Source organism: Protopterus annectens, chromosome 13.part0, assembly GCF_019279795.1.
Source record: "Protopterus annectens isolate FY-2018-M chromosome 13.part0, PAN1.0, whole genome shotgun sequence".
Taxonomy (NCBI): domain Eukaryota; kingdom Metazoa; phylum Chordata; order Ceratodontiformes; family Protopteridae; genus Protopterus; species Protopterus annectens.
The window spans coordinates 1104593461-1104612302 of NC_056747.1; the positions used below are offsets into that span (position 1 = coordinate 1104593461).

The 18842-nt window shown below is 43.9% G+C and overlaps 1 protein-coding gene across 3 annotated transcripts in view; it reads left to right on the forward strand.

Moving 5' to 3' along the window:
• LOC122788133 (histone acetyltransferase KAT7-like) overlaps positions 1–18842 on the forward strand; it is a 1071811-nt gene that overhangs the window by 841304 nt on the left and 211665 nt on the right. For all 3 annotated transcript variants that reach the window (XM_044055075.1, XM_044055076.1, XM_044055077.1), the window contains exon 12: positions 12787–12880. In XM_044055075.1, coding sequence (XP_043911010.1) covers positions 12787–12880 — 94 coding nt within the window. The remainder of the gene's footprint in view (positions 1–12786; positions 12881–18842) is intronic.

An 18842-nucleotide genomic window follows, 5' to 3' on the forward strand; every position in this document is an offset into this window, starting at 1 on the left:
CCAGATACCGCCGGCCTCTGCCCCTTCCACTCAGCAACCTGTTGCTGTGAGTTCTCCCTCCGGCTGGGACTCAACCTCCCTCAAAGTTGCCGGAGGGGAAGGATTCTTCTAAGGAAAGACAGAAGGAGAGGCACAGGGAGAAGCACCACAAGAGGAAACTTCCAGTTCGGCGCCTCCGTCTGGGCCTCCCCTGTGCCTTCTAGCTTCCTCCTCCTCGGCTCCACTCCCTCGGTTCTCTCCTGGACCCGAGGAGGAGGAGGCTAGCCCTTCCAGGAGGTCACCGAGGCTCTCTGGGTCCGCTTGGGTGGCCTCCTCTAGATCAACCTTTTCTATGAGGCGAGCTGATATGGACCGGATGATGAGGAAATTCATCCAGGCCCAAATGCAATGGGAGTGCTCCTAGCCCCCATCCGGGAGGGCCGACCTCGCCTCTTAGCTCCTTCTCCGACCCATACCACGGGTTCGAGCTATCGCGCCGTGCAGATTTGGATCCGGGGTGGGTCGGATCCGATAGGTCGGCGCACCTCGGATCCGTCCCATCCCTTGAGTGCTTGGTGCCGGACCCGACCTGGAGCCGAGGGCCGAGCCTCGAGATCCGAGGGAGCTGGTGTGTCTTCAGCTCCGTCCAGGTCGGAGCACACTGGTCTCGGATCCGACGGTTTCGCTCCGACTCCGATCCGCGCCGGATCCGGTGGGGTCGGCTCTCGGGCTTAGAAGCTGGCTCCCCTCGGCTTTCAACGTTATGGAAAGGGCACTGTCGAGGACATCCGGACCCCGGTCCCTGCCACTGCTCCATCCCGCACTCCATTGCAGTTGGGCCAGGCCCCACCAGCCGGGTCCCAGGGACAGCCCGCCTCGATGTCCCAAGTGGTTCCTTGGAACATCCAACTGCTGAAGAGTACTCGGACAGCCCCCCCGATGAAGTACCTCGGAAGCGTAAGTGCAAGAGGAGGCACATGGACTCTGAGTCCGTCACTGAAGACACGGACTTGGATGAAGGGAAGGCTCCCTAGGTCACCCCTGAGGACGTCTCATTTGGAGACATCATGGAGATGTTAAGGATCAGGGGGTGGTCTGCCCAAGGCTTCTTCGGATCGAGTCTGTGTTCTTGGAGGCATCTCGAGGCGGCCCTTCTACCTCTTGGGTGTCCCTCCTGCTGACCCCTGGTGGATTTCCCTTAATATTTTTTTTTTTGGGATTTAAAAATGGGAATTTTTTTTTTGAAAATGAAAAGGGAATTTTTTTGGTTTTAAAAATTTTTTTAAAAAAGGGGGAACTTGGGTTTTTGGGGTTTAATTTTTTTTTATTATTTCCTGAAAATTTTGGGGGAAAAAATTTTTTTTTTTTTTTTTCTGCCCAAAAAAACTCCCTTGAGTAAGTTGCTGTAAGTTTTTGCTCAGATAAAGAGAGGTTTTGTAGATGGAGTTGTAGAAGTTCTTTCTTTGAATCCGATAAATCTTTATAGGTACTAGAGTCTGGATTAAGCCTGAGTTGCTTTTCTAGGTCAGAGATCTTCGAGATAAGGTTGAGCTCTTTATTTTTATGTAGTTTTTTGTAATAGGAAGCTTTGTTAATGAGAAGACCTCTTAAGTAGGCTTTACAGGCGGCCCATTGAATGTCTAGTGGGATATGTACATGAATAAGATTAGAATTAAAGTCTGATAGTGTTTCTGTGATTATTTGAGTTACAACTTTATTGGAGAGTAAATTGTTGTTTAATGTCCAATTATTACACCGGGATAGGGATATTAGGTTAGGATTGGGATTGAGCTTAAGCGATATTCTTGAATAATCAGAAAAGAATCTAGGTTCTAAGAAAAAGTTGGTCTTGTGACGCGAGAGAGGATCAGATATTAGGAAGAAGTCTAGTCGTGACCATGTATTGTAACATCTCGAATAATATGTATACATTTCCTCTTTGATTAGATCATGGCCAAAAGATATGGGATCAATAAGGTTGAAGTCGAGCATCAGATCCTTTAAAGCTAGAGAAGCTTGGAGATTATGTGAGGGAAATTTACCCGTGCGATCTGTATTGGGATCTGTAACTGCATTCCAATCACTTCCTATGATGATGTAATGGTCGTGAAAAGTAGAAAGTATGTTATAAATCTGTATGATGAAGATGTGTTGTTGGGAGCATGGGCCGTATACATTGAAGAAAAGGATTGGTTTATTAATATTTTGAAGCTGAGAGGTGAAGTAGCACCATCTTCCATCTTTATCAGATTTCTCCTCTAAAATAGACCCCTGGAAACTATTCTTAATTATAATGGCCACTCCTTTGGAGATGGAATTATTACCCGCAGAAACAATGCTTTTTATCCATTTTTTTCCCCTCTTTGGACCAATCCTCTTTGACCATGTGAGTTTCTTGTAAGTAGCATATATTAGCCTGGGATTTAAACAGTAGATGAAAGAGGAAGGATTTTTTGGACTTATTCTGAAGCCCTCTAACATTCCAAGAATCAATGTACAGCATTATAAATACTATTCATAAGGAAACTGTGAATTTGAAGTTTAATAGACATTAAGTTTAGAAGTTTGGGATAACTCTGGGAGCATGTCATCAGATTACAGAAAATAAAGGAACTAAAAATAATAGTAACATTAATAGTAGTGGTAGCATATAATAGTAGAAAGAATTACTAATAAACTTATTTAAGGACATACATAAACAATGAAAAATTGACCTGTAGAGAGTCCTAAAAAGGACTATAGGTAAGGTAAGTAAGACTGTGCATATATACAAAAATAACCACAACCATAGATAGGTCATACTAGGACCCTGTATCCATATCTCCAAGAGCTTAAGAGAGAATAGGTTCATAGGTTCATACTAGGCTATCTGCCCTACAGCATTTATAAGCCTAGCCAGAGTGTGTATGGCTTTCACCACCCATTTTAAATTAATTTTGCTATGCCCTTTTTCAAGGTTAGTATACTGTGCCTCTGTCTAACAGTGACACAGAAGTGATACCCGGGGTAAACCTACGATCTCCCATCCACTCATCGAGATTCCTCTTGAAGAGAGTCAATGAGGGACTCTGCCTAACCTGGAGTGGGATTTTATTCCAGAGTGAAGGGAGCCTCTGGGTTATGAATCTGTCCCTCCAGCATGTCCTATTTATAGGTTCATAGTACTAAGCTAACTGCCCTTGCGAGCCATTTTAAGCCTAATCAGTTATCCCTTGTGAGACTCAAACCTTGCACCTTGTGCTTGCAAGGCAAACACCTTAACCATTAGGCCACTCTCCCAACAATAGGGAGTGTTAGAGATATAGTGAATAAAAGTAGCCAAGTAGCAAAGGTAGTTATGAGAAGGCTTAGGTAGTGAATGGCATCAGTAAGAAATTAGCGAATGGAGAGGTTAAAAATGAATTAGGGAAATAATTATGGTTACTTTTAATCCTTAACAAGGAGTACTATATGAGAGGTCAACTAGGAAAAGCTTGTGAGGCAGTATTAGTAATAAAGATTAGAGAAAATTGATAGCAGATTAATACTATATTGATAGTGTTCAATCTCGCCTTTGTTCTTACACATGGGTTCGGAGCCGATCCTCGGCTCCGTGCCGGCCGACTGCAAGCTCTGCATCGAGAAGAAGCTCGAGGACATCTAATACCCACAATCCCCCTCTGCCTTTACCTCAGATCTAGTTTGCCGCTGCTGCATACGCATCGCTGGGGACTAGCTTGAGGCTTTTACAGATAAGAATTTATCTTTCTGTTTAAACTTTTTCAAAAAAATTACTTTAAATCTAGTCAATGAATAATAGAGTAGGTGTGTGAGTGGACGTAGATATCTCGGTTCCTTAGATTAGTTACTTAGTTTAACTAAAGGGTACAGAGTTTTTCGGGGCCTACCACCCCTACTTGAATAACTTTGACTAAGTATTTGTTGTAGTCTGCTTTATTACAGGAATTGACACTTATTACGGTTGACTGTTTTTCATTGGAAGTGACTTTTACTTACTGGACTGTCTTTCTTTCTTGTTATTATGTCAGAAAAATTAAAATCTGGCTTCAAACGTTGTCAGTATGGCCAAAAGATGTCGGTCACAGACAACCACAGTTCCTGTGTCTACTGTCTTGGCCCTCTCCACTTACAAGAGGACTGCTCTATTTGTCACTCTTTTAGTGGGAGGGTCATGACAGATAGCGCAGGAAACTGATGGACAGAGGATTGCTGAAACCCTCTTTCCAGGAGGCTCTGGATGCTTCAGACCAGGCATCCAAGTCTTGAGAAGGCGTCGGAGCCAAAGTCATCGGCTCCGAGCTCTTGGTCTAGTTAGATCACCGGTTCCACAGACTTGGGGCAGTGTTCAACTGTTGGCAGTTTCCGAGCCTCGAGTCTTGGAACCGGTGACGGAGCTCCCTCCACCGACTCTGCTGAGGTCGGCTCCGTCTTCGATCCCTTCGACTCGTTCTTCTAGACCCCTTTCCGACACCGATGTGGACCGTGTGGTGCAGAAACTGATGGAGCATACGGCCCTGTCCAAGTTTATCTCGGTCTCCTCTCAGTTGATGTCGAGACTTGAAGGCCTACCACTATCTCCACCTGTTCCTCCTCCGAGACCTGTCCAGTCTTGAGCCGGAAGAAGCTGACCTGATGATTGTGGAGCCCTCGGTGCCAGAACCGTCTTTTCTCGGTCGGCACCGTTCACCTCGACTCCATCCGATCCGGTGCGGAGTCTCTGGGCGAAGATCCGTCCTTGGTTCCGGGACGAGTCGGACCGATGTTTGATTCTGGCGCTCCTCTCGGGCCTCGACACGGATCGATTCGGTTCCGTCCTCGGGTCGGTGCCTTGACTCCTGTTTCGGGATTCTTCACATTTCTTGAACCGGGAGATACCTCGACTCGGGACCCGGGGGCCTTCGACCTCATGAGGAAGGTGTTGTCTACCCAGACAACCACATCAGCAGGTACAGCTTCTCCTCCCCACAAAGGACCGTTATCTTCCTCTGCACCCACGGCCACGTCAAGCGTCGGGCACCAGTGTCTCAGCCACCCCTGGAGGTGCCCCTCTTCCTCGGAGGCTTCTTGGATGCTCCCCACGAAGAAGTTCCTAGGAAAAGACTGTGTAAGAGGAGACACTTGGATTCTCCACAAGAATCCTTGACATCTGATACTGACTTAGATGAGTCAGAAGGGTCCCCTAAGTCACCTTCAGAGGATGTCTCTTTTTCTGACATCTTGGAGATCCTTAAACAGAGAGGTGACTGGCAAGCCCTCCCCCCTTCTGAGGATGAGTCAGTTTTGCTGAAGGCATTTGGTGCCCGTCCTTCCTCCTCCTGGGTCACTCCGCCCTTTGATGAGTTAATGGAATTGATTGCTCAAGGGCGGGAGACTCCTGACACGGTGGAACCAGTCCCTAGGAAGCCAAATAAGTACATCACGGCACCACAGGACAAAGCTTACCTCACCAAAGGAGTTCCAGTAGACGCCATGGTGGTGGCAGCGGCCACGAAAAAGGAGATGTCGGAGTCTTCCTCATCTGTCCATCCGCCTAACAAAGATTCTAGGACCATGGACAGATACGGGAAGCGCATTTTCAGTTCAGCGGCTTTCTCTATGCGTTCCCTGAACTATTTGACTCATTTTACACGCTTACAGAGGGATCTAGTCAAAGAGTTGGGAGATACCCTCCAGGGTGCTACAGATGCCGCTGTCTCAGAGAAAGTTACAGCGCATCTCAGCACCCTTACGTCCATTGTGAACTCGTCCATGAGGCTGATATCCTATGCAGCCGAAGGATCGAGTAGGGCAGCAGCTTCAGCGATTGCTCTTCGTAGGCAATCCTGGATGCGCTTATGTTCATTCGGAAGCCTTCAAGTCTTCCTTTACTAACGCCCCATTTGTGAGCCACACTTTTTGGCCCTAAAGTAAAGGAGACCCTTACCCGGTGTGAACAGGAGGGAAAGACTCTGTCTGCTGTCAGAGTCCGTTTTTCCACCCCTTCCAGACCGTACCCCAAAGGGCAACGTGGTGGGAAAATGTGGTTTCAAAACCCCAAGGATCTTTCCCAAACACACAGGGTGATGCCCCTCTAGAGGCAGAGGGGGGCAGAGGTGGAAGACGCAGCTCTGGCGGCAGAGGGGTCCGCAAAACCAAGGTGACAGGGATAACCTCCCTGGCAAACCTTTTCAGCACTCCTGAGAGGAGGCCCGACTGTCCTGCTCTGGAGGCAGTCGGGGTCGCTAGCTTTATACCCTCAGGCCTGGCTAAACCTTTCCTCAGACAATTGGGTAAAAGTGTTGTTACCAGAGGTTACAAAATCCCATTTCTATCCACCCCATTCCAAAGAAAGCTCCCAGATGTACCACCCCATCTGCGAGCCAGCAGCTACAGAAATTTCAAAGCTGCTAGAAAAAGAGTCATCAACCAGTCCCAGCGGACCAAATAGGATTCGAACTTACTCAAGGTTCTTTTTAGTTCCAAAGAAAACAGGGGACTGGAGGCCAATTCTGGACCTAAGCCATCTCAACACCTTTGTCAAGAAGGAAAAGTTCGAATGGTCACGCTTCAATCGATCCTTCCATTCTTACAGAAGGGCGACTGGATGTGCTCAATAGATCTGAAGGGCGATACTACCACATCAAGATGGCCAGGGCGTCCAGGGATCATTTGCGCTTCGGCTGGGAGCCAGTCACTATCAGTTTCGAGCCCTGCCCTTTGGCCTGACCACAGCCCCAGGGTCTTCACCAAATGCATGGCAGTGGTAGCGTCTCATCTGAGGCGCAGGATTCCAGGTGTTTCCGTATCTGGACGACTGGCTCCTGTCTGCCACCACCAGGCGTCAACTGATACAAGCCAGGGATTACACCCTACAACTTTGTACACACCTTGGCATTTCAGTAAATTTGAAAAATCGTTGCTACAGCCATCACAGCATATCTTATTCATAGGAGCGGAATTAGATGCGTCAGTTAGTTCTAAAACTTCCTACAGAAAGGATAATAGCACTTCAATTCAACATTTCCCTTCTTCTGTCGTCCAGAAAATCCCCAGCAAAAATTGTTCTGAAAGTTTTGGGTCTCATGGCAGCTTCTCTCATTGCGATACCATTGGGAAGACTGCACATGAGAGTGCTACAATGGCTTCTATTTGCACAATGGTCATTCCAACAACTTCCACTGACTCACGAAATATTGATAACGAAAACATGCAAATCACACCTAAGGTGGTGGTTACAAACTTGCAACCTATCCGGCGGAAGACCATTTGTGCTACCCACACCGTCAGCGACGATAACCACGGACGCTTTCCTGATAGGGTGGGGGGGCATCTTTCAGGAACAGACAGTCCAAGGCGAATGGACCAATCTGGAGTACAATCTGCACATCAATGTTCTGGAGTTGAGGGCAGTGTTTTTAGCGTTGCAACACTTTGCTTCCCTTCTTCCTCCAGGGACCATTGCAGTTCAGACAGACAACATGTCCGTAGTCTGGTACATAAACAAGCAAGGGGGAACCAGGTCTTACCAACTATGCAGAGAGGCCATGAGAATTTGGCAATGGGCAGAGTCCACCGGTCGCTTTCTGATCGCAACGCACATCCCGGGGTCATCCAACGTCATAGCCGACAGGCTGAGCAGAGCAATACTATTGCCTCACGGTGGTCCCTCAAACAGTCAGTTGCGGGAAGGATTTTTCGCAAATGGGGCCAGCCTACCTGCGATCTGTTTGCGTCTCCAATGAACGCCAAATGCAGGAGCTACTTTGCCCTATTACCCCTCCAGGGAAGTCCCCAGGGACGCGCTGGTGCACGATTGGCCCCGGGTCTCCTATATGCTTTTCCTCCATTTCCCCTGATTGCAAAGTTTCTACAGAAAGCAAACAACCTTCAGAGGACTATAATTCTCATTGCTCCGTTCTGGCCTCGTCAAATTTGGTTCCCTTTCTATTGCATCACCGCATTGGGGACCTTGGATGCTGGACCCAGAGCCAGATCTACTGACTCACTCGTCAGGAGTTCCTCACCCATCCCTGGAATCTCTCCATCTAGCAGCTTGGCTGCTCCGCTTCCCTTTCTAGCCAGGTCAATTCCCCTTACATCGGCGGTTCAAGATATTTTGGTAGCTTCTCATAAAGTTTCCACTACAAAGACTTACACCAGTAAGTGGAAACGGTTTGTCTTCTGGGCGGAGTCACATCAGTTGGACCCTGTTACAGCTCCGTTGAATAAGATTTTAGAATTTTTGACTGAATTATTTCAGGAAGGAGCTTCCCCGGCTACCTTAAGAGTACAGTTAGCTGCCATTTCTAACTATCATGTAGAGGAAAGTGGTGCACCTATTATGACTCACAGACTTTGTAAAGCCTTTTTAAAGGGTTCCTTTCATATCAGACCACCAGTCAGATGTCCGACATCACCGTGGAATTTAAATTTATTACTCTCTAAATTGATGTTACCACCCTTTGAACCAGCTTCAAGTTGCACTTTGAAATTTTTGTCATGGAAAACATTGTTTCTAGTGGCTATTACATCTGCTAGACGGGTGTCTGAGCTGCAGGCCCTTTCGGTCAAACATCCTTATTTAATTTTTCATTCTGACAGAGTATCCCTACGCACTAATCCATCCTTTCTTCCCAAAGTTTGTTCTACTAATAATATTAATCAATCCATCGAATTACCCACTTTCTTTAAAGATCACTCTAATAAATTAGAGTATATGTTGCACAAACTAGACGTCCATAGACAACTCAGATTTTATTTGGATAGAACAAAAGATCACAGGAAATCTGATCAACTATTTGTAGCTTTTGCTGACAGCAGAAAGGGTCTTGCAGTCACAAAACGAACTCTTTCAAAGTGGCTAACTGACTGTATCATTTATGTTTATGAAGCTTCTGATCAAACATTATCAGCAAAACCCAGAGGACATTCTACCAGATCAATTTCTACATCTTTGGCTCACGCAGCTCGTTTACCTTTAGACATTATTTGTGCGGCTGCTACTTGGGCTAAACCACATACATTTATATCTCATTACAAAGTGGACAGGGTTTCTAGGGATAGGGCAACCTTTGGTTCCACTGTGCTCAAGAACGTTCTCCCTTGAGTTCCTCAGGATCATGGAGCTAGGATGCTACCCATGTGTAAGAACAAAGCGAGATTGAACACTCTCACATAAAGAAGTTATGTCCTTACCATAACGTTCCATGTGGAGTGTTCATCTGCATTGGTTATTACTCCCACCCTCCCACCCTTAGGAAGAACGTTCGATTTGGTGCCTGGTCTGGAGTATTCTCCTTCTGCTGTTGCAGTATTACTGTTACTATCATACACTGGGTATGTTTGTATATATGTATTTTTTGTATATAGTTGGCATGTGTGCGTGCTTTATGTCTGGTTTGCTTGCAAACTAGATCTGAGGTAAAGGCAGAGGGGGATTGTGGGTATTAGATGTCCTCGAGCTTCTTCTCGATGCAGAGCTTGCAGTCGGCGACGGAGCCGAGGATCGGCTCCGAACCCATGTGTAATAACCAAGGCGAGATGAACACTCCACATGGAACGTTATGGTAAGGACATAACTTCTTTTTAGCGTATGTCCAGGCAATTTAACTGCAGTGTCTGATGTAGAGCGTTAATTGTTAGATTGGTAGAGATTCTATTAAATGAGGATTAATTATTAACTATGTACTGCTTAGGTGACAAGAGATTAATTGCCTGTAATATGCAAAGTTTAGTGTCATTAGCCAACAATATAAAATGAGTATTCAGTTTAAAGATAAGAAACTGAGTTGTATTTGTCTTAGGAGAAGACTATGAAATATTTGGAAAAACGTTACTCGTTTTGTTACTCAAAATAGCATCATGTGCAAAGCTTGTCATACTGGGCAAGCCTTTTCCAAAGATTGAAAAGTCAGTAAATCAAACAATCGAAATAGGCTGAATTCGGCACTGTCCCATACGAATGATAGGAGAGGTCCAACCAGCATGGCAAAGGAGACTCACAAAACAGCCATTGAAAGTTCCCAGGATCGGATTGGTGGAGTGAATGCTAGTATGTAGGACATTGTTCGGGTAAGCGCAAGCATGGCAACATCGCTTTAATGATTAATGTGATTTTGGATGTTGTCTGCCGCATCGAGCCCAGATATACATCAGCGTGAAAGGAATCCAACGGAAGTCACCAGCTAATAGTGTCCCTTCGGGTAAAAGGGCTGGATGAAATATGGTTCCTATTGAGGTACTGAGCGAAGGGTATTGGGATGGAAACCAAACAAATTTGAAGCCAGTGAGTTAGTTTAAAGCTAAAAGTCATAAGTTTTCTTAACACTTGAGGACTGGTACAGCATCAACGTACTTGATTTAAGTAGTCGCACGATCGCGATGGTTTACTATTAAGCAATGCATTTTACTATGAATAGCTATATAAAGGATAAAAATATATATGTATTTTCCTGCTTTCCAACAAGATAACCACAGGGCATCCTACCATACAGGAAGAGGCAGTATTGAGTTAATGTGCCAGATATGGGAATTGTGCACACTGCCAAGATGCTGGGCAGAGAAGTTGGTGATGCAGTCTCATGCATCACACACTGCCTGGCAGTTGATGGAATGGTAGCCCTTCCTATTGTGTTTCTGCTCCCCCTTGGATACGTTGGACCCCTAATTGCAACATGAGTACAGACTATTTGACCAAGCACCTCAGGGAAAGTGACACCCAATAAAAGGCACACATAGTCTGAGATCAGTCCTGAGGTGACACAGAGAAATAGCTGTACTGATCCACATGTGCTAAGAGTACATCCGGGAACTTCTAAAGTATCCTTGAGGCAGAAGCCTGTGAGATATCCAGTGGGTCCCCAGTCTGTCTAGGGAAGGTCCATGTGGCAAGTTTAGTGAGGGATATATATAGCTTTATGTCCATAGAGATAGGAAAGCCCTTTCCAGTGCTCCTGAGAGAGCCATGTGTACTCACTAATACCCTTACAATATTCCTGTTCACTCTAAATCTGTCAAGTATCTCCTGATTATCAAAATTCTGAGTATTTATTCTCCTTGATATCTCTGCCTTCTTGGCCGGTAAGCACTGCTGGGTTCAGGCAGTTTTGGCTCTGTCAAAACAAGCAGCTCCCAGTGGGAAATTTCAATATTTTGGGAATTTTCTCTCACTCTCTGTCTTGTGGTTTTGCTGGTTTTAGTTTATCTTAACCACTGTCGGGTACTCAGTTTTAGCTGTTGTTCCCAGTGGGAAATAACAAGACTAGCAACAAGGGAACACATATTTTCAGATTGCAGAATAGATAGAAAAGGTGTGATTCTGCCTTTTATAATGAATCTGTGGATGGTGTGGAAATCAGATTATGACTGAATCACAAATAGGCAGGAGAATGACTTAATGGCATACACGGATGTATATAATTTCTTATTTATATCTTCTTATGGTTCATTTGCCTAAGTTTATTCTTGGCCATTGTACATTAGTGTAAATTGCCTCTATAAATTGCTCCTTTGTTGCACGAAGAGGGAGGATTTCTTTTATACATTTGCATAATGACTGTGAATACCACTGTCTTTTTACCAGTCTGCATTTTATCCTCCTTTTTCAGCAGAGCTTAAGTCTCTGTTTTGTAGTAGCCATCACTGGTGCTTGTAGTATTTCTTAGTTTTGTGTTTTTGTATGCACTGAGTGCTACCTTACTTTCCACCAGAATTGGATACATATTCCAGTCTTTTTCAAATCAAACTCACATCTTTCTCCTGTAAGTTGATTCTGATGTGACTGTGAAATCACCCTTGCTACATCCCTGTTGAGGCTCCTAATGGTTATGCATTCTCCATACTTTGGATGGCACCACTATCTGCAATTCTAAATTCAGAATATTGAATACTTTTAAATATATATAGCCAGGTAGTTTACTTCCCTTCTGAAAATGGTGGTAAGCCAGTGGCCAAATAGGTACTTACCATCTTTCACACTGTATTGTATACTTATTCCAGAAAGTTTGAGACCTTGTGAGATCACTGTGCTATGGGTTTGCAACCTCAAGTTTTTTAAACAATATCTGCAGTAGTCATTTGTGCAGCAGGCAGTATGATTTTTCATGCACATTTTCAGAGTTGTTCTGCCTGCTGCCTGAATCTTAACTTCTAAGGCTAGTCTGCATTTTGATTTCTTTTTACCTTTCGGACTGTTCTTTTGGGTAGTTTCAATAGTTCCACAGCTGGTGTCTCAATCATCAAAAGTGTATCCTGCTGTGGTAGAAATTTCTTTTCCAAGTTCATATCCCTTTATTATTGTTTCTATCTTACTGTGGTTCAACTTTCCTCCTTATAAATGACTTTTCCATGTAGAAACTAGAGTTTTGTTATTCCATATGTTTGTCTCTGTCTCCATCTCTGTCTCAGTTTTAGTATTTTACATTTTTTTTTTCTTTTTCTTGAAGGGGACAATGACGTGTTTGTGAAACGCATGTTCCCAATTGAGCAACACAGGACATAGCAATGAGCTAAGCCCTGTAAATGACCAATCTCAGAAAGATCTTGGCAGTTGGGCATGGGAGAGCATTGTTTGACGGTAACCCACCAAAGGATGTCCTGTGTAAGAGGTGTGACCATGATGACTACTTTTGTATTAGTATTGCCTGAGAGACAGATTGCATTTTGAATATTAGAAGCAGCAAAGTTCATTTGCAGAAAGCCATCATTTGTTGTTAATGATAGGAACGGCTGTTGTTTTTACGTACAGAAAACATTTGCTAGAGATTTCAGAACGCTGTCCTAATTTGCTGATTACTTTGAACATATGCTTTTTTTTCTTTCTTTCTTCAGGAAAAGAATTCTTTTTTGAATTACAATGTTTCCTGTATACTTACGATGCCACAGTACATGAGGCAAGGGTTTGGGAAAATGCTCATAGACTTCAGTAAGTATATATTATAGTTTATTTATCTGATGGTGGATTTCCACAGTTACAGACTTTGGCAAGAATATAATCAGAATTACAGCTGCAAGAGTATTGAACATTTGTAACAGAGGTTAAGAATTATGGATTAGGGAATTTCGTAGACTTGTCTGCTACCTATGTGGTCTGTGCAACTTCTGTGTGCACTGTTTTGCTTTTTGTGTTTGCTTGCAAGTGAAAAATGTTCTGCTTATTTCAGATGAAAGTTATTCATTGCAGGGACCACTGCTGTATTATTCATCACTGATGTGTTAACCTCAGGTTGATGTCTGCCTGTCTGGTCTGACGTCTCCTCCCTACACAGCGGACATCAGTAAGATGCTGGGTAGTAAAAGAGATGCAGCCTTTTCCATCTCCATTTCTTGCTGCAGTAATTGAGGCATTCAGTAGTCAGTCCATTTGTATCAGTCAAATGACTTCCAGAGTATTAAGTACCTTTTCTGGAAGTCTTTTTTTTTCTTATTCATTGTATTTTGTATATATTTGATTTTCTTTTTTTTTATGTGCTTCATCAGCTAATGATGTATCTAGGGTAACATCTGGCAGGGGAACAAAATGATTGCGTGTGGTCAACAGATCCCACTGAACCTACTGAAGAACTTACACCTTTAAGGCTTATTCTGACTTGGGGGGGGGGGGTGTCCACCACATATCCACTAAAGACTGGTAGTATTTCATGAAAAAGACTATTAAGAGTTGGACCAAAAGCATAAAGTTTTTTTTTGTGCACCAGAAAGTTCCATTCTTTAATTAAAGGGATGCCAGTCTCTTTGGCTTTTTCAGGTGGAACCCTTCCCAAAGAAGGCCTAAAAACATAAAGTACCACTCTGGAATGAATGAAGATAAGGAAGTTAATATGAAAATATATGAGCTATGTACAAGTATGTAAAGTGAATGAACACTTTTACCATGATATTGTCATGTCAAAAAGTTGCCAAAAGAGATGTAGACCTTACTTTGGCGTTTCTTGCAGCAGGTGATATCAAGTGGGGCTTCACTGTTTGCCTCTACAAAGTCAAAATCTTCAAGTGATTCTCTGGCAGGCACTTTCTGTTACAGTGACATTGGTCATACATGCTTTGAAATATGGAGGGCAGTCCATCCATTTCTTTGTAACTATTTATTGTAAGGCTCATTGCTTCCATATGTTTTATATGGTAATTTTATCACAGAAAGATGTCTGATCTGACTTCCAGAGCTTTTGTAGATATCCCTACAGTATAGCTAGAATGGAATGTCTAATTGTAGAGCTAGTAAACTGCAACATAGGAGGCTTTCAGTCCCTTGACTCCTGCCAGTTCAAATCCATAAAAGGCAGAGCATGTATTCTTATCCTGAAGGGTTACCAAGTCATTAGAAGAAAGTCAGACTATCCACTCTACTTACCTAGACTTGGCCAAGGAAGATACATTCCCTCATGTAAGTATTCTTGATAAACTCGCCCAAATCAACATAACTCAATACGTAGTCCATTGGATAACTGACTTGACTCACTGATTGAAAAGATAATGTAAAGGTTGAGTGGCAGTTCCTTTTGTCAGAAAAATGTCATATGCAGTGCCCAGCATGTTCCATCTTGCAACCCCACTGGCATTTGTTCTTTTGATGAGAAGACAGAAGTCACAGGAGTATGGCTTACTAAATTTGCTGATGATTGTAAATTCGGTATGCTTGTCAAATACCCTCCTAATTTAATCAGAGACTCACCATAAACATCAAGAAATGCAGTACGGTTACTTTTGGGAAATTCAGCACCCCCACCTTATATCATATAAATGGCATTCCCTCTCAAAAGTGACTATGTCATCAGAGGTCAGGGTATTTATATCATTAATAAGCTTTCCTTTGGCCACCATGTTTCAGTCATGGTTAGAAAACCATTCCGTCTTGTACAAAATATCTTTTGGGATATTTCCTCTAAGTGTATAGAAGTTTTATCTCCATTTTATTCATCTCTTATTAGATCTGTCTTTGAATATAATGCCCTGTTCAGTATGCACCTTTCTAGCAACTAGACCAGTGTGAAAGACCTAAAGAGATTCCAACAAAAAAATAAATAAATAAGACTCTGCAACCTAAAAATATTCATCATATTGTCCACTGTTGCAGTAGTGATAACTTCTTGGGGCTTTTGCTGCAGAACTAATGTCTGGCCTGATTTTCAGAGCTTTGACCATTCTCCTTCTGGCCAGAATGATGCTCTTCTATCAGGTTGTCAGTGACATCTGGAGTGTGAGTGCAGATTGATGCGTATTTTGCTAGCTTTCCTTAGTCCATCAGTTTGGTCTGTTTCCCTGAATTTTCATATAAGATCTTTGTTCATTGGGTCATAGGAGGTTACTAGGCTAATTGCCCTAAAGCCTTTTTAAGCCTAGCTATTCATGCCCCGATTCTCAGTGCCCACGGGCTAGATCAGCTTTGGTATATGCCTGTGCATTAGGGCATCTACAAATTCTCTCTGTCCATAAGGGCCACAAGTGACAAGCCATGGGTGAATTTGCGATTTCCCATCCATTGGTCCAGATTGCATTTGAACAGACTTGGGGAAAAGGTTTGTTTCACATGACTGGGGATTCTTTTCCAGAGACTGGGTAATCTCTGAGGCATGTACTTGTCTCGCTAGCATGTTTTGTTTATGTCACATACAAGGTTTAGATCCTTAGAGCAGGTAATTCTAATACTGTTTGTTTTGTGAATATGTAGCAGATCCATCACGGCTGGATTGGAGAATACCTTGTTAAGTTAGCATAGATCGCCCCTCAGTAGTCTGTAAGACACAGAGTACAGGGACAGGGCTTTGAGGGAGTCTGCACAGGACATATTATTCACACCCTGTATTCTTTTAGTGAGGATCCTCTGTGGCTAATCCATTGTTAAGGAAACTCTTACCTCTTTGGCAATACTGTGCATGTTTATACCCACTGTATTTTTTTGGCTGTCAGGTGTAAATGTCAGAAGTTGAAGTTTCTTGGTGAATTTCATGTAAGAAACAGATTCCACATAAAGACTTTCACACTTAGTGTATATACTATTTGGAGCTTAAATATAATTTCCCTAACTACCCTCACTGTGCTTGCTTGAATTAGAAGACCATTAAGTTCATAGGTTCATGAGTTCATAGATTAATACTAGGCTAACTGCCCTTGCGAGACATTTTAAGCCTAGCCAATTATCCCTTGTGAGACTCAAACCCTGTACCTTATGTTTGCAAGGCAAACACCTTAACCATTAGGCCACCCACCCAGCAAGTGGAGAGCAAAGGCTTGCCAGGGCCATCTAAACCAAAGAATAGCTATGGCGATGGCAAACCCTAGTGCGGTCAACCTACATAAAAAGGGTGAAAGAGTGTGCCCCTACAAGAAGGATATAAGGGAGGAGGACAGTATCCATTCAGATGCTGAAGACCTGTCTAGGATCAATGACATTGGGTTCAGTAAGATAGTTTCATAGCCTCAGACCCTGATGTCTGCAGATTTGTCCAAGGTCTCTGGTGTTGCCCCTCAGGAGGCTGCCACATGCTTGGCTGACTCCAAGCTCTTCCAAGCTGAACTCCTCCTGTAGTCAGACACTTTCCTATGATTGACTGGATCTGGTTTTCATATCTTGATTTTCCAAGGTGAGAGTGGTATTTCCTCTGTACTGGTGTATGTGAGTGTTCTTGGCTCTAAGAGTGAAGTTATTGATGTCCGCCTGCGCACAATGACCTCAAGTCAGCTACTAACAGATCCAGGCAATTGACATCCACTGTCTTGCATCAGCATGATCTGGGCAGGCCTTCATCCCTTTCTGTTTCCTAGGACTTAACAAAGTTGGTTCAGAGATGGATGAACTGGCCTATGTGAACCATATACCTTCTTCTCCAAGTTATGAGTCGGACACTGAAAATACCTTATCCTTTGTCTATCAAATAGAAAATTTTTCATTTGGTGATACCCACATCAGAATGCAGCATTGTTTTAAATGTGAGTCTGACCTTCCAGATGTCCAAATGAGATGCAAAGACTTCATGGGCTTACCTGAGCTCAAATCCTTAGAATTACACCCAGCGATAGAAGCTTTGGCAAATGGGTTTAGTTGTACACCTTTAGAGACAGGTTCCTGTCCCCCTGCTCCTAGCAAGCCAGGATGTTTTCACAAGGTTGTGGATTTCTACAAATATCTTTATAAAAATATTATAATTCTTGTCAACTCCATGAAGGAAATTACAGAGAGTGCCAGTACCATAGGTTCATAAGTTGGTACTAGGCTATCAGTGCTAGGGTCTATACAAGCCTTAACAATTCCTTGGCTATTTCTTCCCACACTATTTACTTCCCTGAACCCCTGTCTAGCAGGGTGACTGACTTGATCCCCGGGGTGAAATTCCTTTCTCCCATCCAATCGTCAAGGTTCTTTTTGAAGAGGGCCAAAGAGGCAATCTACTTGACATGTATGGGCAATCTATTCCAGAGTCTGGGGAGTCTCTGGGTCAGGAACCTATCCCTCCAGCATGTTTTGTTTATTGTGATGACAAGGTTTAGATCCCTGGAGCGTGTGGCTCTGAGGGATTGGGATTTCTTTAAGTGTAGCATGTCCAACAGCTCTGGGTTTGACATGGCCTTTTATGTTAAGCAGAGATCGCCTCAGAGTACACGATATGTGACAGAATATAGCTGGAGTTTTTTAAGGCTGTCAGCGTAGGGCATCTGCTTTAGGCCTGTGATTCTTTTAGTGAGGTATTTCTGCAGCCTTTCCAGTTGTTGCAGTTGTCTTGAGAGGTACATACCAAACGGGGTGTTGTATTCTATAATGGGTCTAATGAGGGATGTGTACAGTGGGACAATGACCTCCTTTTTTCTGGATAAAAAGCCCTTAGTGAAGAGGTGTGCCACATAGAAGGATTTCCTGACTGTTGTGGCGATGTGGTTATCGAAGGTGAGACCACTGTCCACCTGTGTCCCTAAGTCTCTTATCACACTTTCGGTGTTTAGTGTACTGCCACCTATATGGTAATTCACGGATACATGTTTTTTTCCCAGAGGGGATAACTATACATTTCTTGGCATTGAGCTTGAACCCATGGCTCTGGCACCAAGCATCTGTTTCTATAAGGCCCTTTTTTAGAGTATCCACATCATTTGGGGATTCGATAATGGCTCCCAGTTTGCAGTCATCTGCAAACTTTGTTCGCCAGAGTCCCTTAGTGTTGGCCTGTACTTCAGAGAAGTAGATGCCAAACAAGAGCGGTCCCAGGACTGAACCCAGAGGTACTCCACTTGTCTGGAGCTGGATTTGGAGTCGGCTACTTTTACAGTGTGGGTTCTATCAGTAAGCCAGTTAGCAACCCATTGGGTGATGTAGGGATTAATGCCCAGCTTAGTAAGTTTATCTATGATTTCAGAGTGGGGGATGGTGTCAAAGGCCTTGGTAAGGTCTAGATAGGCTGTGTGGGCCACCTTACCCTTGTCCATGGCTCAGGAGACTGATTCGAAGAAGTCAGTCAGATTCAGGAGACAAGATCGGCCCTTCATGAACCCAAACTGGGTGGGGTCCAGTGTTTGAAGGTTGCCAATGTCTTTGCTTATAAGTTCCATGATAATACGCTCCATGGCCTTGCAGATAAGGCTCGTCATATTGATGGGACGGTAGTTTCCGGGATCCAAGGTGGATCCCCCCCTTGTGGAGTGGGATAACTGTAGCCCTGCACCACTCAGTGGGCACGAAACCTGAGGTGAGGCTATGATTAAACATGACACTTAGGTGAGGTGCCAGTTCATATTGTAGTTTATGTAGTACACAGCCCAGGATTTCATCTGGTCCCATGGATGCTGTATTCTTAGCTTTGGAGAGTGCGTTTTTTACCTGTGTGACCGCTATTACCGGAATTTGGCAATCTTCCGATATTGAGATGGGCCTTTTAGGGGGTGAGAGGGGGGTGAAGTTG